Consider the following 23,302-nt stretch of genomic DNA (forward strand, 5'->3'; position numbering starts at 1 on the left):
TACGTAGATCATTTGCCCATTTTAAAACATATTTGATAACTGATAAGGGGTCAACTGAAGTGTCATATATAACAACATTGTTTCTTACAAACCATAATAACAATTTATAATGAAAATAGAAAAAAATAAAGAAATAAATTGTTTATTAAGATCAAGGGATGCAAGTAAAGATGCACATAGAGTGATGAAGTATGGGCCAGAGAGGTGCTCAGTTCTTAGTCCGAGAGGACCAGAAGCCCAGATACGCTTAGTTCAATCACATCATAATAATATATGTCAAATCGATTCATCACAAGAGCCACATAAAATACATGAAAGGATGACTAAAAACCATTTCGAAATAAAGGCTCTGACTGGGAGACATGCCAAAAAAAAAAAATTAAATCGAGGATGTAAGTTGAGTTTCCAAAAAAATTTCCACCATTTTGATAACATAGGATTTGGTAGACCTAGATTAGAAATGTACTTGGCTACCATCTTGGTTGAGAACCGTCCATTCTTAGTTAATGACCATTATAGTAGAAACTATGACAGTGCATTGATCAAGCAGATTGCCTAGTTTGTAGATCACACAAGGGAAAACTATCTATGGATGCGGTAATGGACATTGAGTCTTTTATATCTTCGTGTTTGAATACACAATTTCTCTTTCATTAAAAGAAAAAGAGGTAGAGGGGGGAGGTCGTACACGCTGTTAGTGTGTACAGGACCACAGGTCTGCCGCAGTCTCTCTCCTCAAACACACTCTCTCCTTGTTATTCTCATTCCCTCTACACGCCTAATTAGTGGGGCGTGTAGTAAATACCAAACTACACTGGCAGCATGTCCACCCTCGACCACCCTGCATGTTGCGCTTACCCTATCCAAAGGACACCCTGCATGTTGTGTTAGCAAAGCTATAGGCAGCAACACCTTACTGGAAACATCAAGCCGTCAAGGATTCAATCCAGGCCTTGGGAAAAATATCCCCTGCGATTCCCTGACCAGTACAGTTCCCCTAGTGCCTCTAATAAGAAGGGGGGGGGGGGGAGGGGGGGATGGACCCCACCTGGGCAGAGTGTTTGGTCAGGGGTGGAATGGTCATTGCAACCCCCCCTTCCTGTTAGGGAACCGTAGGAACTTTACCGGGCAGGAAATTGCAGGGGGGTAAAGAGACCTTGCTTAATCACTATAAAATTCACACAAAATGAAGCCAACAATCAGAAATGGGTAAAATATTTTCTGCCAGAGTTATCAAGTCCTAAATAGCTTAAATATATAATTATGATATAAGAAATTTCTAATGAATACAGAAATGCAAAAACTGATAGATACTGGTCTATTAACACCCCCAGTACCTTGCAAATGCTAAGAACAAAAACAATCACAAAAGGGAGGAAACATTACACGCACATCAATCTCCCAAGGAAAAGAAAAAGTCAAAAAAAAAAAAAAAAGAGAGTATAAGAAATAGACCTATTGACCTAATCACCATCCCTGTTTCCAGATTCTCAAGCACATCATAATCAAACTCAATCTTGAGCGGAACTGCTTGTGCAGAAAGACCCATATGAGAGCAAGACACCATTTCCTTGAGAAATTCAGTTCACATTTGGGCATTAACATATCCACAATCACTTTATAGGGATATTCTATAGCAGATAACTTTGGAGCCAGAAAAAACTCGTTGCTTCTGTTGTATCGGTCCTTCATAAGGAAGCTTCTACATTATAGTGCTCAAGATTCCGGAGTACAATCTTTGCAAAGACTTTGGCTGCGATAGGAGCTGTTGCCGCTGCAGCAGCAGCACGTAGGACCCTAGTTGCTCCAGTTTTCTGCAGGAGACCTGCATGGTGCATTGCATGCCTGCCACCTGGGATGGTAAACTGCAACCAAGAACAAAGGAATTCATTTAAACAGGCAACATTTTCGGCTTTTCCATCAAAATTTAGAATGAACTGTCAGAAATTAACCCCAAAGAAGGCAGAAATGGGTGATGGACATACTGTCCTTACTTGGAGAAGAGCAAAAGCTGCACAAGCCTTTAGTATGGAAGAAGAATTTCTAAGCATGGCAACAAACCGTCCAATCTCAGCTCCGCTGAAAAATCAATAAACAAACAAAATAATAACAATAATAAAAATAGAAGCCATAAGCGACTTAAGAAGTAGAACATTAACTTTCAACATACATCAACCCTGCTAGGCACAATTAATAGATTGAAATGACAGTTAACATACACTTATATATCAGAGAGTCATTTATGATGAACAACGTAATCAGTTAAAAATGAAACATAAAATCCATGACAGAAATGGTAAGCATCTATCAAAGAAGAAGATTACTTCCTCAAGAAATAAATTTTTTCTTGTTTCCATATATAAGCTTAAATAAGTTAAAACATATTGACTGTTCACATAAACTAAGATGGGTACAAAATCTTCTTATTAGTAACAGTATAAAAATAATTGTATGGTCAAATCAGGAAGAAGTTTTCAAGTCAGTGTGTCCAGCAATTCATATTCACTTCTTATACTGGCAATGATGTCCGACAAAAAAAGGGGAGCATACAGGTATATCAGAAAAGCAATCAATAGAAAAATTTAGATAGATGCACATGACATGTGAAACAGAAACCTGCATCTCAGATGCCCAGCTTCCTGAATACGTGCTGCTTCAGCCACTTGTGCCAAGGCTAAAAGAGCTGATGATACAGCTGCCGTGTTGAAGGTTTGTGGATTAAAAAATGTAAGCACAAAGGCTTCAATGTGCTTCAAGGCCATCCTCCTAGCACCATCTAAGCTGACACTCTTTGAAACACCTTCTGATGATGATCCTACCAATGCAATTTCATCCATTCTGCACAAGATATGCATAACATTTTAGAATGCATATGGACCATCAAAAAAGTACATATTCTAATGTTCGCAGAGCACATCAGCCAAAGTACATCATCCTCTGAACCACATAAGTGTAGGAACAATTCCAGCCAACCAATCCATGAAACCATGATCTCTGTTAAATACCATATTTTTGTACCATCATCCACATCATCATGCATTGACAGCACTAAACCACTACATTTCATACCATTCAGGGACTTTTGGTTTCCCTCTTATATCATATCATCATGCTGAAAAATGGTTACGCAAGAGTAGGCTGAAAATATGGATAGGTAATTACTCTTTAAGACCTAGATAATAACTGAACTAAGGAACATACAAGCACAGATATGCACGAAAAAGGAGTTGGGAGTTGAGGGGCAGTGAATATAGAAAAGCTCATCATGTTATGCAGGTAACCAAATTAATAATGTACCTCCCATCAAACATGTAAGCTAATGCCAAAGCAGCCATAAAGCGTGCCATTTTTGATTCTGATGAAGAACAAAGATGAACAAGGGCTGGAACTCCCCCTTCCTCAACAATACGAAGAGCATTGCCTGAATTGAAGGCAAGATTCCAGAGTGCCCCAGCTGCAGTCTCATGAACATCCTGTAAAAGTAACATCTCTTAGCATGCAAAACACTTTCAGCAGGCCAAATGAGAACACTTCTTACTTTAGTACAAATCAACATACACTTAAGCAGGAATCTGTAGAAAGATAAATGTATACAGATCTCTGATTTATTTTTAGAAATTGAGTACACTATCTCAAAAGATACGGGATTCAAAGCTTTAACCCCAAGAATTACTACATGAGGCAAAAGTTTCCATATGTAAGTACCACGGAACATACTGAAAGAGAGAACTAAACACATATATCTGAACATGTAATGCATTATGCAGCTACTTGAAGCATTCAGGATGACCTGGATTGAGACCAAAACCCAACTATTGTCACTCGTTGCAGCCAAGGTTCAAGTAAGTGAAATCCTTTTCCAAATCAGCCTGAATTGGTCAGGCCAGGACCCAACACACACGCACGCACCCACCTCTACAGCTGGGAGTCCAACCTCACTGTCAAGAAGTCCCAAGCCCAGGTCGCTTCCCTGATCAACAATTCCACTAAGGAGATTATCTTCACCTCCTCTTCCATTTCACAGTCCCCTCTTCTCTTTTCCGGTTTTCCTTCCCAAGCCAAATTGGTCCTCTACTTTTCTGCTCTATTTTTCAGCATTATCTTCTGCTCTCCTCTGCTCTCCTCTGCTCTCAGGCGAAGACGAATAGTACATGAGAGAGAGAGAGAGAGAGAATCAGGAAATTTTGACATTTCTTGGCTGAAACCATAAATAGGTTCAGTCAAATTGTTGAACCATGTGCAGCGCTGCACTGTGAAACATCATAAACCCTGTAACAAGTATATAAATCCTCCATTTTCCCAAGTGTTAACATTAAAAGAAGTCCAGGACTCCAACATCTTATATTACTATCAGAACCCCATTCAATCATAAGTAGCCCAATAAAAATGATATATCATTTTAAGCAAGGTTAATAGCGTCATAAACCAAGCTTGACCTTCATTGTAGTTGACCATTATGACCATTACAATAGCTGTCATAAATGTGAGTAAAATCCCAACTAATCTACATTTTTATAACCAAAACTGATATAATATTATAGATGGAAGTGACCGAAACTGACAGGAAAGCTGCTGTTAATTTGTTATTTTAGAAAGTTAATTTCAGACATTCTTGTGCTGCTGTAACTGTATTACTAACTTCACAGTGGCCAATGCTATAAGGAAAGACTCATTAAAAATAAAACTTATAAAAATAAGGGCCGCCTGGATAAGCTTTTGGAAGCTTCCAAAAGCTAAGAAAAGCAATAATGCTTCATCTCCGGACACCAACAAGTGCTCTCAAACATGGCCTTGGTTTGCCACAAATAGCCAAAAGTTCCAGAAGAAAGATACAATAAGAGCACTCTCATGCACCTGCCCATTTGCCCTACTTACAGTTGGACTGGATAACATTAAGTTCAAAGAGATAAAATTGAACAAAAGGAAGTAAGACGAGAAAAGAAAAGAGAGAGAGAGGAGAGTATGAGGAAGAAGAAGAGAAGGATACGAATGCTAGGGGAGAGACATATGTAAGATTACATCAATGCCCTAATATCAATACCTCATACTAACATAAGGATGCCTAGGGAGGTAAAAATACAAGATACAAGCTTATCAAATAGAGTTCTCATAATGCCCTTACACTATGAACTCTAACACTTCCCCTTTAAGATGGAGAATAAATGTCATACATGCCCAGTTTGCTCAAAAGAGGTTATTGAACTGGAGAGATTATCACTTTTGTGAAAATATCGGTCATCGACCGTCTGTCCTCACAAAAGAAGTGCAAAAGTAGGCAAAGTTGATTTTTCATTTAATGAAATGCCGATCAACCTCAATGTGCATTGTACGGCCGTGTTGAACAAGATTGTGAGCTATACTTATGGTAGCCTTGTTGTCACCGTAAAGCCGGCATAGATCCCTCAGTATCAAACCCTAATTCTAGAATCAATCTCTTCAATCACAGAAGTTCACAAATTCCATGAGTCATGATTCTAAATTCTGCCTGTGCACTTGATCTAGCTACAATAGACTATTTTTTGCTTCTCCATGTAACCAGGTTACCGCCGACGAATGTACAATAATCTAATGTAGACCTTCTGTCAATAACAGATCCAGGCCAGTCAACATCAGTGTAGCCTTCAATCCTCAAATGATTGTGTTTAGTGTACAACAATCCTTTTCTTGGGCTGGACTTTAAATACCTGATGATGTGGTACACAACTTCCATATGTCCACTCTTGGGAGCTTGCATAAACTAGTTCACTACCCCAACAGCATAAGCAATATCAGGGTGAGTCATAGAAAGATGGATCAACTTCCCCCACTAACCTCTGGTACTTCCCTGCATCAATTAGGGATGGTCCACAATCTTCACCTAACTTGCAATTTTGATCAATAGGTGAGTCTGTTGGTTTTTAGCCCAACATACCAGTGATGCAGTTAGATATTCGATTAATTAGGGATTATTTGGGATTAACATGCAATATTTGGTTTATTTTATTCTCTTTATTTTAGGAAGCTGAGTAGATACGTAGGGAATTTTGCATGGGGTTATTTACTTTCTATTTCAGTTTGTTTTTTTTCATTTCGCTGGTTTCCAATTTAGTTAGGTTTCTATACAAGAGAGTCTTCTTTATATTCAATGTAATACGTAGACATCAGATTTTTGAGACTGAATGAATTTTTGGTTACTACCTTGCTGCCAAGAGCTGTTGTACCTCTCTCTCCTCCTCTGATTCTCTTTTCTTCCCTATGTCTTATTTTACTTCTGTCGATTTGCTGTTCTGGGCGGTGATTGCAACCTACCAGATCTGAACTAAATCTAAGAAACACTCTCATGTCCTTCCTGAAAGTTGGAGCGAAGGTCATGCACCTTACGGCATGTCACACCCTGAAGTTTCATACCCAGGTTTCCTTTTCTGGTGAGAGTTGCTGCTCTTCAACTGAGATCTAACCTGTCACTACCGCCAGGTTCAGTTGCACAAGATTTTTCAAGTTATAAGGCTAACTTACTGGCCTGATTTTTTCTGCATATAGAAGGGATTTGAGTAACTAATTTAATTCCCAATTTCTAGTTTGGTTGGGCTCCAAGTGATTGAGTTCCATCAATCGAAGCTGCATATATTACCGCTGGGTTCTGGCATCACAAAGGAAGAAGACAAATTCTTCTTTTTTCCGTTTTAATAATTAATAATTCTCAGTGGTATTTCCCATTATACCCTTATTTCTTAATCCTTACCCTTGGTATGTCCTTATTTCATCTTAATACCTGGATTACCCATATTCTTTAAATGTAATTTCAATTATGTCCTCTCTTCTAGTTTACCTTATTTACCTTTTAAGATCCCCTTTAATTATGATACTGCCATTGCTCTTATAAAACTTCAAATATTTACTGTTTTGCCACTTTTGCTTATGATTTGAGTTATCTAAAACTTGGGTGGGTCTGTAAGCGATCTGAGTCGGGTTTTCGAACCCCGAATCCACATAAACCAGTCTCCTTCAATAAGTTTATCACACTTCCTTTGACAGATATTTATCTCTTTCTGTGACCTTGGCACTTCAATTCCCAAGAAATATTTCAAGAATCCAAGGTCCTTAATCTCAAATTGTTGGGCTAAGACAGACTTAAGTCGTTTTATCTCCTCTTGTCATTTCCAATCACCACAACGTCATTCACATAGACAATTAGAGTTGTGATGGTACCATTACCTCATTGGATAAATACAGTATGGTCAGCCTGCCTAACTTTGGGTGTATCCATTCTTCAAAATAGCTTGTCTAAACTTCTTAAACCAAAACTTTAGGTACTATTTGATGCCACATAGAGCTTTCTTAAGAAGACGCTTTCCCTTCAGTTGAGGGAAACTTGAAGCCTGGTGGGGTTTGCATATACACTTCCTCTTCCAAGTCACCATGGAGAAATGCATTCTTCACATCCAATTTATACAATGATCAGTCTCTATTAGCCGCCAATGATAAAAGAACCTAAATCGAATTGTATTTATCCACAAGGGCAAGTGTCTCCTGTAGTCAATTCCATACACCAGAGTATATCCTTTGGCCACCAATTTGACTTTATATCTCTCAATAGTGTCATCTGATCGGTACTTGATTGATTAGACCCATCTACAAGCTCCCAAGTACAGTTCTACTCAAGGGTCATCATTTCCTCACTCATAGCTTCCTTCCACTTTTGGTCAGACACGGCCTCAATGAGATTCTTGGAGGTAGGAGTTGAGGAAAGAGCAACGGAGAAAACAATACCTGTAGGAGACATTGCATCATAGGAAACAAACTTGGCTATGGGATTAGTATAAGCTCTCGTTCCTTTTCGAACAGCAATGGGATGATCTAACTCAAAAGGAAGGGAAGAAGTATTACCTAGCTTGGAAAGAAGGGGCTCATGATGAGGATCCAAAGAGGATTCTTGGCAGGTCTTCCTTTCCTATCTTTTATACACAAGTAATTCCTTCTCCTAGTCAAGCTTCTCAATGCTAAGTTCCCTTTCAGTACCAGCTCCCCCGAAATGGTCTAATACATCAACAACATCCACACCCTTATGTTTCCCCACATCAAGAAGAAATGAAGGAATGGGAAAGGGTTGAAAGGGGTGGACAACAGCAATAACCTCTTCACTTCAACTACTCTCCCCCTGAAGAGGTGGCAGATGAGGAGTAAAGAAGGGTATAGATTCAAAGAAGGTGACATCTGGGGAGAGTAATCACCTCTTGGACGATGGATGCTAGCACTTATAACCTTCTGTAAAGGGAGCATAGCCAAGGAAAATACACTTAAGGGCCTTAGGATCAAGATTATTCCGAACAAACTTATTAACATGCACATAGCACACACCCCAAAATACTTTGGGAGGAAGAGAGAATGCAGAACCTTCTCTTGTGATCTGCCATTTACAACTGATATTGGTTTTTACTCTCTTTTTTGCATGTGTAATGCAATGTGTGATGTTCCTAGTTGTGAAATGGTTATGCAATGCCTTATATGGACTCTTTGAGTTGATGCTACCCTTTGGAGGGTTTGTTTAAGTGGAAGTTTATAAAAGTTGATGCTTGTTTCCCTTGGTTGGGATTTTTTACTTGTATAGGAAGGTGTATTTAGGTTGAGTGTGTACTCCCCACTTGGTTTGGATATTTTTTCCATATTGTTGGATACCTTTCTACACTATGCCTGATTCGGATGTCTCCGGGAGTGGTTCAATTGATTCACAGCCTACTCTGGTAGCCCCTTAGTTTTTGAGAATTCTGATACCCACCAGATCTCCATTGTGAAGCTCGATAACACCAACTACTTTGACTAGGCTCACTCTGTGAAGCTTTCCCTTAGGAGTAAAGGGAAACTTGGTCATATTAATGGCACTATTATAGCTCCAGAGCCCAGCTCTCCTACCTATCAGAAATGAGAGACCGAAAACTCCACAGTTAAGCCACATCAAGTTATAAAAAATCAATATTAAGCAACATCAAGTCAACATCAAGTCATCAAAAATCAACATTAAGTCACATTAAGTAATCAAAAATCAATATTAAGCCACATAAAGTCATCAAAAATCAACATAGAACTAGAAGACAACAGAATCAAGAAGCAAACTATTGGAAGTTTGAAACAATCAAAACATACATTTGGTTTATACTGTTCTTACAAAATATGTTCTTATCAATAAGTAATTAAACAACTCTCGATTTAGAGAAATGTTTTTGTTCTCTAAGAAGTTTGACTGATCAAATGATTTTATTTTTACATGAGGCTTTTTGTATTAGGTAGAACACAAAACCAGCTTTCCAACAAATCCAAGATTGCTTAAATCTGATTTATATTGAAAGAGTTATGTTCCAGTCAAACCTTATTTGGTGTGTGCGAATGCTGTCAAAATCATTCAGAATGAAAATATTTTTTTTAAATATCAAAACAAATGAATATTTTACCAAACTTTGGGTTTTTAGAAATGTTTTACCATATTAAGATTTATAGAATGTTTAGATTTGAGAAAACAACTCAGCATTAGAAAGTTGAAAATTTCACTTACCGCCAAAAATCCAGTTTTTACTCTTGAACTGGGGGGGTTGACTTTTTATTCTTTTGGAATTTAACTTTTTAACTCTTTTTATTGGATTCAAATAGGGGGATATTTGCTTATTTATGAATAATATCTTAAGTAAACATTTATTTAAATGATATTTGGCATAAATAAGTGCCAGAACCTGGTCCGATACCAATTAAACCAGTGCACGGCGTCCTGCACTATAGCAGCAGTCGCCTAGGCGACGCCTTGGCAATGCTTTAACAACTATTCTCTTGAGAAGGAGCGTGTCCTTATTCTTCTTGGTGGATTGAACCCGGATTATGAGCCCATATGTATACAAATCTTGGGCAGGTCTCCTCTTCCATCCTTAGATGAGGTGTGCAGTTATTTGCAGAGTGAGGAGACCATAGGGTAGCTATGGAACTTGCTTCCTCCCTTGAGCCATATGCTCTTCCTTCTAGCTTCCAAAGAGACCGGCATGGTGGTGGTAGAGGCCAAGGGCCACCCTGTGGAGATGACAGAGATAGGCCCAGCTGCAACCATTATGGGAGACCTGGGCACACTAGAGAGAGGTGTTGGGCTCTTTATGGCCATCCTCTTGGTACACGTGGTGGATCTACTGGTGTTCGTGGTAGCCATAGAGGGGGAACTCGAGCGCATTTTGTGATGACTGAGACTGCTACTCAAAGTACCCACCTAGAATACAGGCTGATTTCAGCCTACTCTCAAGGGAGGACATTGCAGCATTTCGCAAGGTCATGACACACCTGGGTAGCTCACCTTCTACACTTACAATGATAGATTCCTCATCATCCTCAGCTTTGCAAACCTCCACATCCGCTCCTAACTTAGCCTCATCTTGCATCATTGACTCTGGTGCTACCGACTACATGACGGGTACGTCCCACTATATTCCTACACCATTTGTTCTTGTAGGGACTAGGGATAAGGTCAGGGTGGCTAATGGCTCCCTTTCCTCCATTTCTGGTAAGGGCAGTATTCCCGTTGCATCTTCCATTTCTCTTGATTCCATTCTTCATGTCCCTAATTTTGCCACTAATCTTTTATTTATGAGTTATTTAACTAAATCCCTGCATTGTTGTCACTTTTTTTCCTTCTCACTGTCTTTTTCAGGATTTAGTGACGAAGATGATTATTGGCATTGGACATGAGGAGAAAGGGCTCTATCTTCTTGAACCTCGACCACCTTTTTTGCCCACAACTCAATCCTATGTGTGTGGACGTAGTAATAGCAGTTATGTGGATTCTGTAATGTTTTGGCATCGTCGTCTTGGCATCCATCTTTTGTTGTAACGACGAAACAATTACCTCATTTTCTTCTTTTTCTTCTTCCCATGTTTTTCAATGTGAACCTTGTATGTTTGCCAAATATTGTTGTTCATCTTATCCATATTAGGGTAATAGATCTACTGTTCCTTTTCATATTGTGCATACTGATGTTTGAGGACCCTCTCCTACTACCTCTTTATTTAGCTATCGCTACTTTGTTTCATTCGTTGATGACTATTTCCGCACTACTTGCACTGTTCTGATGAAACATAAAAGTGATGTCTGTGATGCATTTAAAAAATTTTATCAGATGATTCTTACTCAGTTTGAAACTAGAATCGAAATTGTTCAATCTAATCAAGGGGGGGAGTACATGTTTGGTAGCCTCCAAAACTTATTTACTGATAATGGCATTATCCATCAACTAGCTTGTGTTGACACACCCCCAACAAAATGGGGTAGCTGAGAGAAAAAATCACCATTTATTGGAGGTCACTAGGAGTCTTTTATTTGGCATGCATGTGCCTAAGACCTTTTGGTCTGATACTCTTCTTATTGCTTCCTTTCTCATCAACTGCATGCCAACAAAACTTCTTGGTTCGAAATCTCCTTTGGAAACCTTATCTCCGCAGGTTTCTACTTTCTCTCTTCCTCCCAAGGTCTTTGGGTGCGTTTATTATGTTCATATTAACAAATCCTCTCGGACTAAACTTGACCTTGAGGCTCTCAAATGCCTCTTTCTTCGGTATTCCTTTACTACCAAAGGCCACAAGTGCTAGCATCCTTCCTCCCGTCGGTGTCTCCTCTCCAAAGATGTCACCTTCCTTGAATCCGTGCCCTTCTTTGCTCCTCATCAGCATCCTCTTCAGGGGGAGAATAGTAGGAGTGAAAAGGTTGCTTATGATATTCCCTTTCTTTCTTCACTACCTATCTCTCCTTTTATGCTTGACATTGGGAAACACAAAGAAGTAGATGTGGTTGATATTGATGATCAACTAGATGCTGGTTCTGACAATACAAAGGAATTAAATGAGTACAAAAGAGGCTGAGGGACAAAGAAGACCTGCCAAGAGTCCTCTTTGGATCCATATCTGAGCTCCACCCTCCTCAGTTAGGTAACATCCCTTCTCTTCCCTCTGAGTTAGATCTTCCCATTGCTATTCGCATAGTTCGAGAACTCGCGAGATCTCAGTATTTCAAAAATCTGAGACGAGATGGGGGTTGAGTCACAAACAAGGTACTAAAACCCGGGTCTCGGTACCAACTCGGCTCTTGGAAAAACCGAGACGAGTCGAGATCTCGCCGAGTTGGTGCATTTTTTTTTTCCAACTCGAAGCCTCAACTTTGGGTCAACCCGAGATCCGAGATCTCGCCGAGATATATCGAGTTAGGTATGGTATTTAAGTGGTAGGTGGGTTAAAAAAATGGGTCGAAACCGAGATCCAAACCGAGATCTCACCGAGATATTGCACTTTTGAGACTCGCAGGCAGTCTTGTCTTGGCTTTTCCAAAAACCGAGAAACTCGGCGAGATCTCGCCGAGATCTTGTGAGTTCTCGAACTATGGTCACAAAAGTACAATATCTTGGATCTCGGTCGAGATCTCGGTTTGACATAGGAAAATGCCCATGTAGGTCCTTTATATGAGTGCCAGATCTCGAGATCTTGCTGTAAATTCTTGGTATACAGACACCTATCTATGCTAGGAATCAAGACAGACAAGACAGACACTTATTTATGCCTAATATCATTTAAGTAAATGTTTTTGTATTTGTATTTCATTTACTGTTTTTGTATTTGTATTTCATTTACTTTTTTGACTTTTTTTGTATTTGAAAAACATTTACTTAAGATATTATTCATAAATAAGCAAATACCCCCCTATTTGAATCCAATAAAAATAGTTAAAACATCAAATTCCAAAAGGAAAAAAGGTCAACCCCCCAGTTTAAGAAAATAAATTGGATTTTCGGCTGTAGGTGCAATTTTCAACTTTCTAATGCTGGGGTTTTTCTCAAATCTAAAAATTCCATAAATCTTATTATGGTAAAACATTGCTAAAAACCAAAAGTGCGGTAAAATATTCATTTGTTTTGATGTCCAAAAAACTATTTTCATTCAGAGCGATTTTGACAGCATTGCGCATACCGAATTAAGTTTGACCGGTACATAACTCTTTCAATATAAATCAGATTTTAGCAATCTTAGACTTGTTGGAAAGCTTTGTTTTGAAAGGTTTCCAACAAGTCCAAGATTGCTTAAATCTGATTTATATTGAAGGAGTTATGTACCGGTCAAACTTAATTCGGTGTGCGCGAATGCTGTCAAAATCGCTCTGAATGAAAATGGTTTTTTGGACATCAAAACAAATGAATATTTTACCGCACTTTTGATTTTTAGCAATGTTTTACCATATTAAGATTTATGGACTTTTTTGATTTGAGAAAAACCCCAGCATTAGAAAGTTGAAAATTGCACCTACCGCCAAAAATCCAGTTTTTGTTCTTGAATTGGGGGGTTAACTTTTTTTCCTTTTGGAATTTTATTTTTCAACTATTTTTATTGGATTCAAATAGGGGGTATTCATAAATAAGTAAGTGTGTCCTGCTTTCCCACTAACTGAAACTCCTATTTGAACTTTGCTTTTGCAAAATCTGATAGTGCCATTGTGTTTAAATGACCTAAAATAGGCTGAATACCAAGTTTCAGACCCAAACTAGGTCTAAAACCCACCGAGATGAGGTTTCGAGTCGAGAAAAAAAAAAGTGCAGTAACTCGGCGAGATCTCGACTCGACTCGGTTTTTCAAGGGTCCGAGTTGGCACCGAGACCTGAGTTTTCGAACCTTGGCTATTCGAAAGGGAAAGAGAGTTTGTACTAGTCCCACAGCCCAATTTGTTTCCTATGATGTTATCTCCTCTATAGGTATTGCCTTCGTTGCCCCCCTTTCCTCCAATTCCATTCCAAAGAATGTCATTGAGGCCATGGCCAACCCAAATTGGAAGCAAGCAATATCTAAGAAGGTGACAACTCTTAAGAAGAACTGTACTTGGAAACTGGTTAATCTTCTCAGGTGGAGGGTTCTAGTTAGATGCAAATGGGTTTATACCATTAAGTACAAATCAGATGGTACTATTGAGAGATATAGGCCAGGTTGGTGGCCAAAGGATACAGCCAGGTGTATGGCATTGACTATCAGGAAACTTTTACTCCTATGGCTAAACACGACTCGATTAGTGTTCTCCTATCTTTAGCGGCAAATAGGGATTGCCCATTGTACCAGTTGGATGTGAAGAATACGTTTCTCCATGGCGACTTAGAAGAGGAAGTATACATGTAGACTCCTCTTGGCTTTACCTTTCCGTCAACCAAAGGGAAAGTGTGCCTCTTAACAAAGGCACTTTATGGTCTCAAACAGTCTCCTAAGGCTTGGTTTGAGAGGTTCAGACAGGCCATTTTTAAGAATGGGTACTCTCAGAGCTAAGCTGATCATACATTGTTTACCCGGCGAGCTAATGACACTCTCACAACCCTCATTGTCTATATGGATGACATTGTGGTAACTGGGAATGATAAGGCTGAGATAATGAGACTAAAGTCCTATTTGGCCCAACAATTTAAGATTAAAGATCTTAGACCTTTGAAGTATTTCTTGGGAATTGAGGTGTCAAGATCTAAGAAGGGAATAAACATCAGCCAGAGAAAGTTTGTGCTAGACTTACTGAAAGAGACAAGAATGTTGGGTTGCAAGCCAACAAACTTTCCTATTGATCAGAATCATAAACTAGGAGAAGACTGTGAACCTCCTCTTTTTTATGCAGGAAAATATCATGAGGCTTGTAGGGAAATTGAATTCTCTCTCTTAGACGTATACCGGATCCTCAGGTACTTGAAGTCCTACCCAGGAAAAGGACTTCAATATGTCAAGCACAACCATTTGAGAATTGAACGCTATACTGATGTTGATTGAGCTGGTTCAGTTTCAGACAGACGATCTACATCAGTCTATTGTACCTTTGTGGGTAGCAACTTGGCCACATGGAGGAGCAAAAAGCAACCTGTGGTAGCCAGGTCTAGTGCAAAGGCAGAGTTTAGGGTTATAACCCATGGAGTTTATGAACTCTTACGGTTGAAGAGGCTGGTTCAAGAATTGGGGTTTGATACTGAAGCACCTATGAGACTTTATTGTGATAACAAAGCTGCCATAAGTATCGCCCACAACCTTGTGCAATATGACAGGACAAAGCATATTAAGGCAGATATAAGCAATTCATCAAAGAGAAGACTGACTCCGGCCACATGTGCACTCCTTTTGTGAGAACTAATGATCAATTAGCAAACATCTTCACCGAGGTTCAAGATCTCGGGTTTCGACCAGGCTGAAACCGAGATATGGTCGAAACCTACCGAAACCAGGTCAAAACCTGGTACTTTTTCCCAGCCAACTCGAGACAGTGGTTTTCAGGCCCAGAAATGGTTTTTTAGGTTTGATTTTTCATATATAGCCTATTTTTTACATTTTAAACACAATGCATGAACTATTATCACAAAAAAAAAACACTTCAAAACGGTACTTGTGGTTTGTTACCCAAGTTTACTAGTGTACCCATAGTGTACTGAGAATCATAGTCGTCAAGACAAACACTTATTTATGCCAAATATCCTATAAGTAAATGTTTCATTTACTTGAGATATAATTTATAAATAAGCAAATACACCCCCCCCTTTGCATCCAATAAAAATAGTTAAAAAATCAAATTCCAAGAGGATAAAAGCCAACCCCCCAGTTTAAGAACAAAAACTAGATTTTCGGCGATGGGTGAAATTTTCAACTTTCAAATGCTGGGGTTTTTCTCAAATCTATAAATTCCATAAATCTTAATATGGTAAAACATTGCTAAAAACCAAAAAGTGCGGTAAAATATTCATTTATTTTTATGTCTAAAAAATATTTTCATTTAGAGCCATTTTGACAACATTCGCGCACACCAGATTAAGATTTATGGAATTTATAGATTTGAGAAAAACCCCAGCATTTGAAAGTTGAAAATTTCACCCATCGTCGAAAATCTAGTTTTTGTTCTTGAACTAGGGGGTTGGCTTTTATCCTCTTGGAATTTTATTTTTTAACTATTCTTATTGGATTCAAATGGGGGGTATTTGCTTATTTATGAATTATATCTTAAGTAAATGAAACATTCACTTAAATGATATTTGGCATAAATAAGTTTTTGTCCTAGTTTCTGGTCTGGTTTCTGGCATATATAAGTGTTTGTAGTGTCTGTCCTGGTTTCTGGTCTGGTTTCTGTTCTGGTTTCTGGCATACACAAGTGTCTGTATTGGTTTCGAGCCAGGTTTCCCCAAGTTTCGATGGACATAAGTGTCGAAACTTGCGAAATATGGGTTGTTTCGGTCGAAACCTGTCGAAACCAGTGATTTTTTAAAATCCACCCACATCTCTCCTCGATTTCCTGCGAAACCAAGATATCTCGATGGTTTCGACAAGTTTCAACCGAGTTCTCTTTCCATGATCTTCACCGAGGGCCTTACTTCTCATCAATTCAGTACTCTTCTGTGTAAGCTAGGAATGTATGATATTTACTCTCCAGCTTGAGGGGGAGTGTTAGAGTTCATAAGGGTATTTTAGGCACATGCTTGCTATGTTGTAACAGGATGTAATGTGCTCTTTTCCGTTTTTTTTCCTTTTACCTCCCTTAGCAATCTTATATTATGTGGTCAACCGGGTCAACTGAGGTTTGCTGGAGTGGTGTTGTCATTGTTGGCAACCTTATTATCCATATTGGTGATGCGGCAGTGGTATTTGATGAGCTGGAAGAGCTGAAATGGTAAAATAGTCACCTACATGGCTATAAGGGTATTTTGGTCATTTGGCAGGATTACAGGGGTACCCGCACTTGAAGAACACCATTTAACAGCTTATTAAGTCCTTATATAGTGTTTGGCAAAGGGGCGAAGCAGCAGGTAAAGGTTTCATATTGTTAAAGTTGTGATTTCATAGGTTCATGCAATGGCAGTGACTTTAAGGTCATTTTTGGAAGATTTAATGGCATTTCTGGGTGAAGTGGTCTTCATGAAAAATGAAGTTCGTCGAGTCACGGTTCCAACGCAACTGGTCTCTCATCATTTCAGTGTCGGATGAGAAAGTTACAGATTTCTCCGTGTCGATGCGCAAAAATGGAGCAAATCTGGCCTAGGCAAAAAGTTTTATACTTAGCCAATTTTTTGGTCGTTTTTTTTGAAGTGCTCGTTTTTTTTTAAGTGCTACTGTCAATAGAGGTGTCCCATTGTTTTATAAAGTTACAGAATCATGGTGGCCGTTGAATGTTGTTCATCACGAGTTCTCTAATTGGCTTGCCCTTGATGGTGCATAGTGCTATGCGATACACCATAACATTGTTCCTTAAGAGAGTAGTACGGTTGTTGAAGTTTGAATTTTGTTTTGAGCAAGTGCTGTACAGCTGTCACAATTTTTGGAAAGTAATTTCTCGGCAAATCTTGAAACCCAAGTCGTGCCTTGCCGATTGTCACGAATATTTTTGGATATTACAAATTCGTCCTCCACTTGCCATTTTTGTATCTTTCAACTTTGGAAGGTAATATCTCTCTCATTCGGAGTCCAAATCAATCGCCGTTTTTTTTTAAAGTGCATATTTTTTCAAGGAGAACACATTGGAAACGTGAAAAACAGCAGAAAAATTACAGGAACGTCAAAAACGAAGAAAAACCTTGCTTGAACAATCGAAGATGCTGCTTTGAACATTGGAGATTGTGCACGATATCAAGCAGGCTTCGAGCAGTGGGTTAGTCATGGGATTACTCAGGGAGAGGTAATCTTTTGTTTCACAAGTCCTATTTGATATTTAGGGTTTGATTCATGTTGAAAGAATCCTAATTTTTGTTCATGTTATTGGGAGGGACTTGTAATTGAATTTTTCTATTCATATTGTAATTCCATTCAAGTTGGGGCTTGATTGGATTGGGGTTGTAGCCCTAGATTTCGTTGTTGCGGAGTCAGAAGCACCTGGGCTATTGTAGTAGTCGAATTCGAGTTGAGTATTTGAGGAAATACGAAACCCTTACGGGTATTCCTCCGTGGATGTAGGCAGCTTGGCCGAACCACGTATATTTTGGTGTACTGTGTGCTTGTTATTTTGTTTTCGTATTCTTGGAGTGTGTTTGCTGCAGAGTGGTGGTGCATTGTCTGGTAGACCTGGCCACACAGTGGTTGCGAGGTAGACGTGCATATGTGATTGGTAATTACGGGACTGCCCCGGCCAATCTTTGTATGTGATTGTTTTTGCTACGGGATTCAGTTTGGAAGAATTTTTGAAGGCACTGATTCACCCCCCCTCTCAGTGCACCTGGGATTATCAAGTGGCATCAAAGCTAAGTTACCTAGTGAATTGAAGCTTAACAGCTTGGGACAGTGTGCTAAGAGAAAGAAGGATGGATAGCAACAGTAGTTACAGTCACAGCAAGGTACCATAGTTTGATGGAACAGGTTATGGTTTTTGGCGCAATAGGATGGAGACATATCTGAAATCATTGGGCTATGGTGTTTGGATGTCTGTGAAGAATGGATACAAAATTCCCACAGGTGATATAACTGATACAGTTGAACTCAAGAAGTATGAAAACGACTCTAAGGCTAAGAATGCACTTCTGAGTGCATTGGTCAACACTTTTTTTTTTTTTTTTGGGTAACGAATTGGTCAACACTGAGTTTGCCAGAGTTGTTGGATGTGAGACTGCTAAAGAAGTGTGGGACAAGTTACAGAATGTCCATGAAAGTGATGAGAAGATCAAAGAGGCAAAACTACAACACTATAGGTCACTGTTTGATAAGTTAAAGATGTCTGATGAAGATACAGTGGAGAGCTTCATAAGTAAAGTGAATGAAATTATAAACGCCATCAGAAGTCTTGGTGAGGAAATCAAGGATGCCGTGGTAGTAAAGAAGATTCTCAGGTCCTTGCCAGATCTCTATAACCCAAAGGTGTCTGCTACAGAAAAGTCAAAGAACTTGAATGAGTTGAATTTAGATGAATTGCATGGTATATTGACTGCATATGAAATGAGAATGGTGAAGCCTAAATCCCCAGAGAAGGAGGTTGCATTTAAAGCCATGAAGAAGTTGAAAATTAAGCAAGAAAATGATAATGAAGATTCTGATGATGAGCTTATTGCCTACCTTGCCAGGAAGTTCAAGAATGGTAAAGGTAAATACAAGGGAAAACTTCCCTTGAAATGCTTTAATTGTGGAGGTATAGGACATGAGTCAGATGATGAAGACAGTCAAGCCTCCAAGAACAGCTTTAAAAAGAAAAAGTTCATTTCAAAGAAGAATGACACCTTCAAGAAAAAGAGTTTGATGACAAAAGAAAATGACACCTCTTTAGAAAAATTAACAGAAGTTGAAGACTCTGATGATGAACTAATGTTCATGGTCTTAGCAAGCAATGACCATCAAGAAGAGGAAGAAAAATCTGATAAGGATGAAGAATCAGAAGCTGAAGATCTGGAAATTATTTTTTATACTACCTTAAATGAGCTCAAGATAGAAAGAAAGAGAAGCAAGATGTTGGAGAAGCAGCTTGTAGAAGAAGGAGAAAAAATCAGCCAACTAAAGCTCACCATTGAAGAAACACAGAAGATGACTGAAGATATTAGCATTAACTTATCTATGAAAGTTGATGAATGTGCCAAGCTTGAAGAAGAAATAGTAAAACTAAAGGTAGAACTTGAAAATTGAATAATAAGGACTACCTTACAGTTGCAAATACATCTCCAATAGTTACAACTGTGAATGACAAGGGCAAGGAGGTTTGTGTTCAAGAAACTGAAGAAGAACATGATCAAGCATCAAATGGAACTAGCATGTTAGATGATCTCCGTAGTAGACAAAGACCTATCAATGATAAATCTGGTCTTGGCTATGAGAATGGAAGTTCTTCAAAGAGAGTGACGATAAAAGGGAATGGCATTGCACATAATCCGGTCAGGTTTGTTAGTGAGAAGAGAAGAGGTTCAAGACCTATGAATTCTACTAGCAAGAAGGTTGACGAAGATGGGTTTACTACAGTATACTATCAGAGATCCAAAGACTACATGAAGAATATTTGGCAGACTCAAAGGTTCAATGGGTATTGTTATGGCTGCAACATGTATGGACACAGAGTAATAGAATGTAGAAGGAATGTCAAGCCTGCAGTTGTCAAAATGAAGAATAGGTTTGCACCACTGGTTGATCAGAATGTGGAATGTTTTAGCTGCTACAAGCTTGGTCACATTGCAAGGAACTGCAAGACCTTGCTTCCCTCTCAAAGGCAGTCTATGAAGAAGGAGAAGAAATATCACACAAAGAACAAGAAGGTGTTTACAAAGAAGGAAGCCAGAAAATCCATCACTGTATCTGAAAAAGCAGTTTGGGTTGAGAAGAAAAAGACAGGAGAAAGCAATAAATCATTGATTGTTTAGACGGCTTTTAAGGCTCAAAGAAGATCATCTCCATGGATTCTTGACAGTGGGTGTTCTACTCATATGACAAGTGAAAGAGATAGATTTTTAAATCTTGATAAAGTTGAAAGTGGCTCAGTTAGATTTGGGAACAATGATGGAGCTAAGATTGAAGGCAAGGGGACAGTCAACTTGGATCAAGGAAGAATAAAATCTGGCAGGGGGTTGTATGTGAATGGGTTGAAACATAACCTTCTGAGTGTGAGTCAGATATGTGAACAAGGAAATGAGGTCTTATTTACGAAGGAAGGTTTTGAGATAAGGAAGACGAAAAATGGAAAGAAAGTGGCCCATGGTTCCAGGACAGATGGGAATTTGTATGTTCTTACAGAGAGCAATGATGACAGTTGCATGATTAGTCAGGAGAATGAAACCACACTTTGGCACAGAAGACTTGGGCATATAAATTTCAAGAACTTAGCCAGATTGAGCAAAAACAAGGGTGTTAGGGATCTTCCAAAAATCAAGAACCTCACAAATCATGTTTGTGGACCATGTCAAAAGGGTAAGCAAATAAGTGCTATATACAAGTCAAAGGAACACTATGCTAGTAAGCCTTTAGACTTAATTTATACAGATTTGTGTGGACCAATGAGGACTCAAGCAATTGGAGGAGAGAGATATTTTATGTTACTTATTGATGAGTACTCAAGGATGACATGGGTCTTTTTTCTCAAGGACAAAACTGAAGCCTTACACTGCCTCAAGGTGTTCAAGAAAAGGGTTGAGAATGAGACAGGCAAAACTATCAAGTGCATCAGATTTAACCAAGGAAAGGAGTTCACATGGAGTGCTTTCACAGAATTTTGTAATGAACATGGCATACGAATTCAGCATTCGGCAACAAGAACCCCTCAACAAAATGGGGTAGTTGAAAAAAAGAATAGGACAGTTCAAGGAATGGCTAGGGCAATGCTTACAGATAATAATATTGCAAAACATTTTTGGAGAGAAGCCATCTATACAGCTGTCTACATTGGGAACAGGTGCTTGTTGAGACCACAAGAATCCAAGACTCCATATGAATTATGGTTTAATAGAAGAGCCACAGTGAAACACTTTAGGGTGTTTGGTAGTCGTTGCTTCATCAAAAGAAAGGAAGACAACCTTAGAAAATTTGACGATAGAGCAGATGAAGGGATTTTCTTAGGGTATTCCTCAAAGAGCAAGGCTTACAAGTGCTTCAATAAGAGGTTGGGGAAAGTTGTGGAGAGTTCAGATGTGAAGATTGATGAAACATTACCCCACTCTAAACCAGTAGTGTTAGAAGAACAAACTTTTGAAGAGGTTGATGATGATGCGACTGTAAATGATGAAGTTGTGGAAGTTCAAAAGTATGAGGATGCAGACACAAATGCCCATGAGATTGACACAGTGACAGAGAGAGATGGAAGACCTAGTTTTGAAAAGTGGCAAAAAGTGCATCCCCCAAATCAAGTCATCGGAGATCCTAAAGCGGGTATGCAGACAAGAAAGATGAAGGCCATTACATATTCTCTATTGTCACAGGTGGAACCCAAGTCTGTTTATGAAGCAAGCAAAGATGAACATTGGGTTAAAGCCATGAACGAAGAGCTGGATCAGATTGAGAAGAACAACACATGGGAGTTAGTTCCCAAACCAGCAGACAAGAACATTATTGGCACCAAGTAGGTCTTCAGGAACAAGTTAAATGAAGATGGCCAGGTGATGAGAAACAAAGCCAGACTTGTGTGCAAAGGCTACGCTCAGGTGGAAGGAATAGATTTTGATGAGACTTTTGCACCGGTAGCAAGGATGGAATCCATTCGGATGTTCCTGGCTTTGGCGGTATACAAGGGCTTCAAGGTATATCAGATGGACATGAAGTCAGCTTTCTTGAATGGTAATCTTGAAGAGGAAGTATATATAGAGCAACCAGATGGTTTTCAGCTTGGGGAGGATCCAGATATGGTTTATAGACTAAAGAAAGCTCTTTATAGATTGAAGCAAGCTCCAAGAGCTTGGTATTCCAGACTTGATACTTATTTGCATCATTTGGGACTGCGAAAGGGTATGGTTGATAGCAACCTGTATGTGATGACAGAAAGCAGCAGTCAATTGATTGTGGTAGTATATGTCGATGATATCATTTTTGGAGGGCACAATGATGAAGTGTGTAGATAGTTTACAGAGTGCATGAAGAAAAAGTTCGAGATGTCCATGCTCGGAGAACTCTCATACTTTCTAGGATTGCAGGTGAGCCAACGGCAGAACGGCATTTTCATATGCCAGATGAAGTATACCAAAGAGATGTTGAAGAAATTCCAGATGGAGGATAGTAAACCAATGGGTAACGCCCATGGTTGTGGGATGCAAACGAGTACGAGATGATGATTCCCCCTTAGTTGATGAGACAATATGCAGTCTATGATTGGCGATTTGTTGTATTTGACATGGCGTCAAGGCCCGATATTATGCAAGCGTTTGTCTAGTAGCTAGATTTCAAGCCAGCCCAAAGGAGACGCATCTATTGGCAGTTAAAACGAATTTTCAGATATCTTCGGGGTACAGTTGAGTATAGTTTATGGTATTCCAAGACCTCTAAATTCACTCTCACGGCATTTTCAGATGCGGATTGGGCAGGTAGTGTGGATGATAGGAAGAGCACTAGTGGCGGTGCATTCTATCTTGGCCAAAGCCTTGTTGCATGGCACAATAAGAAGCAAGAGTCTGTTTCATTGTCTACGGCAGAGGCAGAATATATTGCAGCAACAACTTGTTGCACTCAAGTGATTTGGATGAAGAGGTAAGTTGCAAATTATGGCATTGCCAGTTCTGAACCGATTCCTATCATGTGTGATAATATGAGCGCTATAAATATTTCAAAGAATCCAGTACAGCACTCGAGGACAAAGCACATCGATATCTAATATCACTTCTTGAAGGAGAAAATCAAAACTAATGAGGTGAGATTAGATTTTGTCTCTACATCA

The 23,302-nt window shown here is 39.1% G+C and overlaps 1 protein-coding gene across 1 annotated transcript in view; it reads right to left on the reverse strand.

The window, feature by feature from the left end:
• Window positions 1–1,645: 1,645 nt before the first annotated feature.
• LOC122667731 (protein ARABIDILLO 1-like) overlaps window positions 1,646–23,302 on the reverse strand; it is a 34,382-nt gene continuing 12,725 nt past the window's right edge. The window contains exons 9-12 of the mRNA XM_043864132.1: window positions 3,298–3,473; window positions 2,617–2,838; window positions 1,995–2,079; window positions 1,646–1,865 (exon numbers count right to left, since the gene is read on the reverse strand). Coding sequence (XP_043720067.1) covers window positions 1,689–1,865; window positions 1,995–2,079; window positions 2,617–2,838; window positions 3,298–3,473 — 660 coding nt within the window. The 3' untranslated portion in view covers window positions 1,646–1,688. The remainder of the gene's footprint in view (window positions 1,866–1,994; window positions 2,080–2,616; window positions 2,839–3,297; window positions 3,474–23,302) is intronic.

The sequence above is a fragment of the Telopea speciosissima genome, chromosome 1 (assembly GCF_018873765.1).
Source record: "Telopea speciosissima isolate NSW1024214 ecotype Mountain lineage chromosome 1, Tspe_v1, whole genome shotgun sequence".
Taxonomy (NCBI): Eukaryota; Viridiplantae; Streptophyta; class Magnoliopsida; order Proteales; family Proteaceae; genus Telopea; species Telopea speciosissima.